Here is a 10,000-nt window from a genome sequence, read left to right as displayed (position 1 = left end):
TAGCCAACTTTATATCCATTACCAGGGTTCAGAGACGCACCCTTATGGCAGGTAATCCACTCCTCTCCCCTCGACCCCCCCACCAACCATCATCATCATCATCATCATCATCACCAGCACTCCTTGGTCTTCAGATCATTCCAATAACATCATCATTATCAGAGATGAGACCACCCTCATCACAATATGCCATGCCAATAACAGCAGCTTCCCACCACCACCACCACCACCACCATTCTTCTTCTTACTACTACTACAAACATCATTACTGCTTCTGTTTCTAACAACCTACTACCACCAGCACCAACACCAGTTCCTACCACCCCGCCGCCAGCACCATCTCCTTACTCATCACTGCCACCACGACCACAATTGCCTCCGCCATCTTCGCCACCACCATCACTGCTGGCCCTACCACCGCCGCCGCCAACTACATCATCCGTCACTGATACAACCTTTATTCCCCACCCAACTCTTTTGTACTTTGGATTGCTTACACCACCAGCACCACTACCAGCAGAAGCTGTCACCGTAGTCATCACAGTCACCACCATCATAACCACTATCATCTTTGCCATCGCCATTTATCACTCCCACTTTCCCTTCTGCCAATATCACCACCACCACCACCACCATCATCATCATCACAACCACTGCCAACGTAACTACTACTACTACTACTACTACCTGCAGTAACAGATCCTCGTTCCATTACTACTACCACCACTCCCACATCAGCAACCGTCATATTTCCCTATTAAACTCCCTCCTCTTTCAACTTACTTTGGCCCCTACACAACTGTCATCTCATTCTTCCACAATTCCTGTCCATCTCACTCTCTTGTGTAGGCCACACTTGGATTTTCGCTCCAAATTCCTTAAAATGCCCCACATTTTCCTTGCACGGAGTCTCCATACTGACATCACAAATCACAGATTAATAGTCTTTGCACTTTTATTCCAAACCTTCCCCTTTTCTGTTGGTGCCCCCTTATCCCTTAATCTAGCCTTCGGTACTTTTACTTCCCTTGCGCTGACCTTCTGAATGCTCTCTTCTCTCCCAAAAGAGACCAAAAGAAAAATAACATGAGAGACCTTTTGCTTAGAAATTCCCAGAAGTAAACATCCTGGCACTTTTAAATACGCCCTTTCTCTGTGTGACATTAATTTCCTGTCATCTCCCATAAGTACACTTATAACTGACCCCTTCCCAATTCTACAACACCAATCCCTCTGCCAACACCCTCATCTTTTGTGTCACTCGGAAGCCTTGTAAGTCCCGATGTATGTGAGAGACCCAATGCCATTCAGCTCTTCATAACAACCTCTGTGATTGTAACATCCAAACCCTCTTCAAACGCATAGACAGGGCTGGATTAAGAGGCCCCTAGAGACCCTAAGCACTTAAAAGATTTTTGTGCCCCCATATTTATGTAATTCAAAATATAAACCGTATTTTTTTTTAATGAAACAAAACAGTAAAATAAAATACATTTATTTTTATAGACTTCCATTTTATATTTGAAAAAGTCTGCTTCAATATATTTTAATTGCAAAGTTTTTGATCAGATCCTCAAGATTCTTCTTACGTAACACATCTGATAAATGTATTTCTGATCATATAAACTGGAAAACCTGAAACTAACAATTCTAATTAGGGTTAACCGAGTACCCCTACCCCTCACTGGAGTCAAGGGATGGAGAATTAAATGCAAACAAATAGGTTGACATTGAAATCATTTTCAGGTGTTCCTGTCATTTAGGGAAAAAAATTTATAAAAATCAACAACAAAGCTAAACAAAGAAAGCATAAATAAAAGAAAATAATAAAAGGCGTAGAAGTTGCTGATAAATAATTTTATATTCTAAATTACAATATATTTAAGAAAGACACCCATTCTGAACTGACGACAAATGTTTATATATATATGTATATGTGTATATATACATATATATATTGTAGATACATGTGTGTACTTACATGTTTGTTTTACATATATATATATATATATATATATATAGTATACATATGTATACACACATGTACATACCCATGCATATATATATATACACATGTGCATATATACATACATATATATATATATATATATATATATATATATATATATATATATATATATATATACACACGAGCATGTATCTCTGTGTGCTTATTTGTTTTACACATATATGTGTATACTTATATAACTATACACACACACACACACACATATATACGTTTCTGTGAGTGTGTATATATGTATATATATACATGTGTGTACATCAATCGATCTATGTACCTGTATATATATATAGATATAGATATCAGGGTCATTGTTTAATGTCCGCCTTCTATGCTCAGAAGGGTTGGACGGCTTGACAGAAATTGGCCAGGCTGGAGCTTGCACCAAACTTCTGTGTCTGCCAAAACAGACGCAGAAGTCTGCGTGGCCAGCTCCTGTCAAACTGTCCAACCCATGCTGGCATGGAAAGTGGATTTTAGACGATGATAATATACACACACACACACACACATACATACAAATGTACATACATATATACACACGTATACATGCATACATACACATACAGGTGTATAATATTGCTTTCTGGTTGAAATACCTTCATCAATCTTGATTGTTTAATAATTGTTTTCTTTTCAAGTAATGATGGAGTTGTGTAAAATACACTTCATTTGGCAATAGATACATACATTATATATATATATATATATATATATATATATATATATATATATATATATGTATGTATATATATATATATATATATATATATATATATATATATATATATATATATATATATATATATATGTATGTATATATATATATATATATATATATATATATATATATATATATATATATATGTATGTATATATACTTACAATATATATAAACATATACACATGTACACTTGTGTATATATGCATATATATATGCACATACACACTCACACACATATATATATATATAATTAAACCATGAAATCCACACCAGAGCTTCATGCAGATGCATTTTAATGATTGGTCGTCATTCTGAAACACCTTTATAAGGACTTATTATGAACTTCACGGTTGAAAGTATCTATATGTGTGCATGTATACATATTCATACATAAATACACATACATACATACATACATACATATACATATACACACACATATATATATATATATATATATATATATATATATATATATATATGTATATATATATATATATATATGTATATATATGTATATATATGTATATATCGGCAGTGTTGAGAGTGACGGTACTGTTTGCTGAAGGTTAACAGTTTGCTCTCAAATAGAGCAAATGGGAACTAAAAAAGATTAAAAGTGAGAAGAGCTGAAGAGGAAAGGTGAACAGTCAGTGGCGTCGCGTGACTCACAACTTAGATTTGGCTGTTTTTGTGATGTCTATGAAAGGCTTGGGCAATGGGTAGAGAGCAAGGCTTCGTTTGAACGCTACGATGTCAGAGATCTCAGTTGGCTGAAATTAAAAAAAAAAAAAGAGAAAAATTTAACAAAATCGAAAACAAAAAAATTCCAAAACAAACAGAAACATCAATGTAGGCTGTTGATATTGCAAGATTTTAGAAACTTTGAGTGAACGTGAAATAATTGATTTTTAATGGTTGAACATGAAGTAGAAAAGTTATAAAGAATAGCATTTAAATATTGGTTGACAAAAACTGTTTGCATTGGAGAAGTTGAAGGCTGCCCCAAGCCTTTTTCTGTGGATTGTTTTCTATTGAAAGGGTTTGTTTTACTCTAATGTTTACATGGATATATTTTTATGTTTCTACTTTGAGTATAATGTAGGGGTAGCAACAGCACTGCTCCAGGTGTGGGAGCACCTGGGACAGTGCTCCTATGCCTGGGGCCCCCACAACAGAGATGTGTTCTATTGTGTGTGTGTGTGTGTGTGTGTGTGTGTGTGTGCAAAGAAGCATGTCGAGCAAGATAATAAACGCATAAATCTTTCCAAGTTCTTACCTTCTGGAATGGCGGAATTGGGGAGAGACCCTCCTGGGACTTGGTGCAGGTTTCGTTGACCTTCTGAACGACACTAGAGGGCACCACATGTACAGTTAACTTATGTCTAGAAATGGCATCGTAGGCGACATTGATCTGAAATTAGACAAGAACGGGGGGAGATGTAGAAGAGACAGAAAGTGTGGAGGGGGAGTCAGGAGGAGAAGGTTGAGGAGTGAGAGAGAGAGAGAGAGAGATGTAGTAGGTGTCACACAAGATGGTGGGGGAGGACAGGAGAAGGTTGAAGTAGGAGACAGAGAGAAAAAGTAGGGGGTGGGGGACATCATCATCATTAAAATTTGTTTATTCAACAAGTATGGGTTAACTAGGTTTGTTACACAAGAGATAAGGAGAGAAACTGAAGAAGGAAAAGAGAAAACAAGAAAGAGGATGGTGAGACCAAGAAAAGAGAGAGAGAGAGAGAAGTGTGTGTGTGTGTGTGTGTGTGTGTGTAAGATACTGAGGACTGTGAGCATCCATTCAACCTACTCCAACATGGAAAAATTGATGATGATGATGATGATGTTGTATATGAGGGAAAGTCTCTTCAACACACACACACACACACAGAGGAAGACAAAGCTGAAATGCCAGGAACTTACATTATAGAAATTAATCAGGTCTGCTTTGGTAAGAGTTTTCAAATATTCAACTTCAATATTATCTGGTAGCACAAACATAATAATAATAATAATATTGTAATATGATATAGCAATAAAAATATAGTAATGATGTATTGTATGATAATTATATTGAAACATATTATAACAATGTATGATAAAGTAATGTACCAAACAACAATGCAGTCTAGAATATCACAGAAAGATGTGAATTTATTGGAATATGGTATCGTAATAATATGTAATATGTAATATGTAATATATAATATGTAATATGTAATAATATGTAATGTGGTTTACAACAAAGAACATGTAATAAAAATGGTCAGTTTTGTTTCCATTGTTGGAATAAAGTGAAATATTTTGTTGCCATCTTCAAACTGGAAATTAGCTAACAATGAAGGTTTCAATAAGACTTTCGTAATTCAAGAGTTTATCTGCTTGGCATTATTTTGCCATTAAATACTTGAATGTTATTCTAATCAATTACACAATTATATAATAATTATGTAAGATGTAATAAGTGATAATACCTATACAATAATGAAAAAGGCTGCTTATTAATTAGTTTGGGATAACATGTAGCTTTTACTAAAAGACAGTAAATATTAAATTCTACACTCTTTAAAAAATTCTTAAAAATTCCAATTTTAATACATCTTTTTTTTTTATCAATATTTCAAACACCTGATTCAGCTTTAATTCACTGCAAGGTCAGTTTAAATGGTAAAGGGTCAGGGATTAGCAAATTGGTGGGAAGTGGATAATGAAGCAGAACTGACCCGGGGCTAAACAACAACAACAATGTTACTGTTGTTGTTGTTGTTGATGTTTAGCCGTGGGTCAAAGAAGACTGACCTCTGTCAAAGTTGTACTGTTGACTTGTTATCTCGACCCAGTATTTGTAATTCTGTGTGAGGAGTTCCTTGGGGGCCTCCAGGCGTTTCCCTGCCCAGCCTTGGATATTCACTGACACTTCGTCCTCGGTTAGGTTGTCCAAGTAGTTCTGAAAGACACACAGACAGAGATCTTATGATCATGGCAGAGAGAGAGAGAGAGAGAGAGAGAGAGAGAGAGAGAGGCTGTGAGACAGAATAGAGGGAGTGGTGGGGGGTAAGGAGAAAGTCAGATACAAATGAAAGAGAGAGAGAGGGACATGATTAAAATATTGCATCACATTTATTCTGGCACCCCCACTCTCTCTCCACCATCACTGTCATCATTAATACCACCCCCACCGCCCACTTCTGCTGCTGCTGCCACCACCACCACCACCACCACCAACAACATCAACAAAGGTTTCTGACTCAGGCCACCAGTTTTGAGGGGTGAAGTCTTTGCCATTGATTTCAGTTGCTGACTGGTGTTCCACTTTATCAAACCTCATTGGATGAGAGGCTAAGTCAACTTTGGTGGGGAGCAGGAACAAATACAACAAGGCATTTTGACCAATATTCTAACAATTTTGCCTCGCACCATCCTGATGGTGGTGACAGTGGTGATGGTGAAGATGATGGTGGTGGTGATGATTGTGGTAATGATGATGATGACAGTGATGGTGGCGGTGGTGGTAGTGATGTTGGTGATGATGGTTGTAGTGTTGATGATGATGAAAAAAAAAATAATAATAATAAAAGAATAAATAACAGTTAAATGATGAAATGGTTTCTGCGTGGTTGGCAAAGGATTTATTTAGAATTGGTACAGAAGACATAACAACAACAACAACCAAAATAAAAATTAGGGGGGGAGGGAAAAAAACAATCACCAAAAACAACTCTATCCCCTCACCAACCTCCACCATCCTCCTGGCCCTTCCCCTCTCCCATACCACTATGCACTCCTATAAATAACACCCCCCCCACCTTTAATGCAAGTTTAAAAAAAAAACAATAATAATAATAACAAAAACACTAATATACAACGTAAAGCAAGAATATGCAACAAGTACATACAACAACAACAAGAAGAGGACTTTGTTGTCCCAAGGGATGCTGCAGAGGCTGTTAACTGGACGAAAGCATTGATGCAGAGCAGACATTATTAACGTCCTCGACAGATGGTTATATATAAGAATAATAATAATTTATTATTATTGTTATTATTATTAACATTAATGTCCATTCTCCATGCATCAACCAAAAGATATTATAGTTGTAATTGTTATTATGATTGTTGTTGTTGTTGCTTGCACTCTATGCTTGGTGAGGCATCACTGCCCACCCCTCCTCACTCTACTTTGGACATTTTATATCTTATCAGTTACCACCACCACCACCACCACCACACTGCTCTTTAAAATGTATAACACACACACACACACACATATATATACTCACTATTGCACACACACACACATGTACAAAAACATAAACACATGGATGCACAAATATGCATACACACACACATACATACAGAAACAAGCATGCACACACAAACATACATACACAAACAAATGGAGGCATGAACATGCATACACACACACACACACACTAATAAAGAATCAGAGAAGAGCCAAGATCTAGAAATAGTAGGCCGGGGTGGTGGAGGGGTGGTAGCAAGGTGCGATATGGCAGCCATGTGGTAGCATAACGGTGGCGGTGGGGAGTAACACCCACCCACCCCTTAGCATAATATAAATTCTGTGAGACAAGTTCAGTGGCCATGAAATTTGACATTCTGGTGTAATATGGTGGAGAGAGGGGGAAGGGGGGAAGAATATGGTGGGTGGAGGGATTGGGTGGTAGGGTGAGGTAGGTGTAAGAGTGGGGAAGGGTGGAAATAAGGAGTTGCTGAGTAAGGAGAGAGGGAGGGGGCGGGGCGGAAGGGTTTGTTGGGTCTGGGTGTGTGTGTGTGTGTGTGAATCTCACTTGTTGCTGATTAACAAATCTTTGGTGAAACACATTCCAGGCATGGCCACTCCATCTTTCTTTCAGATTCCCTTCATCTTTCTGGCCACCAAAGGCATGAACCCTCATCCAAATGTTGTTCTCCAATCAACAGGCAAATGCTAATAATAATAATGATGATGATGAAAATGATGATAATGATGATGATGATGTGTTACCTTCACAGAATGTAAGAATGCTTCCATCCGTCCTTCTGCATGATCAGCAGAGTGGTCAGTCTGGACCATCAGCAGCATTCCCTGGACCCCTCTTGACCTTCGAATACCACTGTGGACTAAGTAACCTAAGAGAACAAATATCAATATTAATAAATAAACAAAACTGAAAAGAATTCAGCCTCAAGGGTGAGCGCCACATTGAATTACATGTGATGAGGAAAAAATTTCATTAATTATATGGAAAAATGTAATTATTTACTGTGAAAAAGTAATTAAAGATATGGAAGCATCCATCAATTTTTCTCCACCCATAATTGCTGGGAGGGTCATGTGGTTAGAGTGCTCAGGCACCTCCTCCCTTTCCAGCTGGGTTCCCAAGCATGACCAAATGACACTATGGAGTTCATCCAACCATTCCATTCTTGGTCAACCCGTAGGTCACCTTCCAGTTGGCTTGGCTTGAAGAATCCATCTTGTGATTCTGTCCTGTGACATTTTAACCATGTCTGTAGTGCTAGAGTTGGGACCCCTCAATGCAGAGAAGTAAGGGCTCAAATGGGAGAGACTCCACAGATCCTTCAGATGAACCCTATTTCAGCCTCTTGTATTCCTAATCATACTCTTTTGGCCATACTGGAGTAAAAATATTTCAAAGTAAAGAGAGGACATTAAGGAATCCACAAAATGTTTTATTGAACGGAAAATCCAGACTTCATTCAGAAGGTTGCGACTCCAAGAGTCTTAGGGTCTCCACCCTGTCTCTATGCGGTTGTTGACCCAGGTAGAAACAACAGCCAAATACCCCTGAAGTCACACCCTAAACTAAAATAAGATACATTGGACAATATGGTCCTGGATATACAAAAAGAAGAGGATGGTCATGGCTGGATTCTATATCTTTGAATATAAGTCTGTAACAAATAAGAGAAAAGGTGCAAGCATGGCTGTGTGGGGCAAGATGCTCACTTTGTAACCATGTGGTTTGGGTTCAGTCCTACTTCGTGGCCCCTTGGTCACATGTCTTCTTTTATAGCCCCAGGCCAGCCAATCCCTTGTCAGTGAATTTGGCAGACACACATTATGAAAGCCATTGTGTGTGTGTGTGTGTGTTTATGCATCTTCGTGTCTGTGTTTGTCCCACACCCATTCATCCACTGGCTGACAACCAGTGTTGGTTTGTTTATGTCTTCATTACTAAGCAGTTTGGCAAAAGAGACAGAGAGAGAGAGAGAAAAAACAAAACCAGACTGAAAAAGAAAAAATCCCAAAACATTAGTCTGCAGCTTTTTTGGCTTCTTTGACTAAAACCCTTCAAGGCAGTGCCGCAGCATCACCACAGTCCAATGACCGAAACCAACAGCAGACAAAATGTCGGGAGAGAATGGAATCGAGCGTCCACGCACCCAGTTGTTCTTGTGTACGTAGCACAGTAAAGCAGAATTCCTTGATGACTTGACAGAACAGTTCCAAGATCATGTTGGACTGAGTGCTCTGGACTCCGGTCTGCAAGTAGATGCCCACAGCTGAGCTGCTCCACACATCCTGGGTCACTTTGTATAAATAGTGGTCACCTGACAAGGGAAAAGAAAAAAAAAACACACAAACAATGATTAAACAGTTGCATAATGAATTTGTGAAGAGTAAGGACATGGGTTTTAGTAAACGAGGAACAAGACTGGTTTAATTAACCCCCCAGGATATAACTGGTACTTCATTTGTCAACCCTCCGTTAATAATAAAAGGTGAAATTGTAACATCAATACAAGGCCAGTGGGGAGGCAGACGATTTATTTGACCCCCGATATATAGCAGGTACTTTTATTGACTTTAACAAGATGCAAAGCAGTCTTTTGTAAAATCAGTTTATTTGTTGTCATCCTTTCAGGAAGAAAAAGAGAACGAGAGAAGAAAGGAGAGATAAAGAGACCCATTAATTAACTTGATTTCGCCTCCCTTAGCTTTTCTCCTTTATTTTTGAAGATTAGAGAGGGAGGGGGAGGCGGGGATGGGGATAGATAGACAAACAGCCCTTAGCTAACTCCTTTCAAAGAAGAGTATAATACAGGGACAGTAACTCCTATACATGTTGGCTACACCTACCTGGGAACATGTATTCATGTGGATGTACATGTGTCAGCTTAGATGTAAATGTGCAGTCAGCCATTGTTTAAATGTGTATAAGCGAAGGTAACTACAAACACAGCCGTGTGTGTGTGTGTATGTGTGTGTGTAAAAACAATCATACGTA

The 10,000-nt window shown here is 38.2% G+C and overlaps 1 protein-coding gene across 1 annotated transcript in view; it reads right to left on the bottom strand.

Annotated features, from left to right (window-relative positions):
* Positions 1-3,197: 3,197 nt before the first annotated feature.
* LOC106875967 (insulin-degrading enzyme-like) overlaps positions 3,198-10,000 on the bottom strand; it is a 31,526-nt gene continuing 24,723 nt past the window's right edge. Inside the window, exons 24-29 of the mRNA XM_089365584.1 lie at positions 9,156-9,323; positions 7,753-7,877; positions 5,544-5,691; positions 4,668-4,729; positions 4,027-4,161; positions 3,198-3,520 (exon numbers count right to left, since the gene is read on the bottom strand). Of these exons, the coding sequence (XP_089221710.1) occupies positions 3,416-3,520; positions 4,027-4,161; positions 4,668-4,729; positions 5,544-5,691; positions 7,753-7,877; positions 9,156-9,323 (743 nt within the window). The 3' untranslated portion in view covers positions 3,198-3,415. The remainder of the gene's footprint in view (positions 3,521-4,026; positions 4,162-4,667; positions 4,730-5,543; positions 5,692-7,752; positions 7,878-9,155; positions 9,324-10,000) is intronic.

The sequence above is a fragment of the Octopus bimaculoides genome, chromosome 18 (genome assembly GCF_046866305.1).
Source record: "Octopus bimaculoides isolate indiv1 chromosome 18, ASM4686630v1, whole genome shotgun sequence".
Classification (NCBI taxonomy): domain Eukaryota; kingdom Metazoa; phylum Mollusca; class Cephalopoda; order Octopoda; family Octopodidae; genus Octopus; species Octopus bimaculoides.
This window is presented reverse-complemented; position numbering and strand designations above follow the sequence as displayed.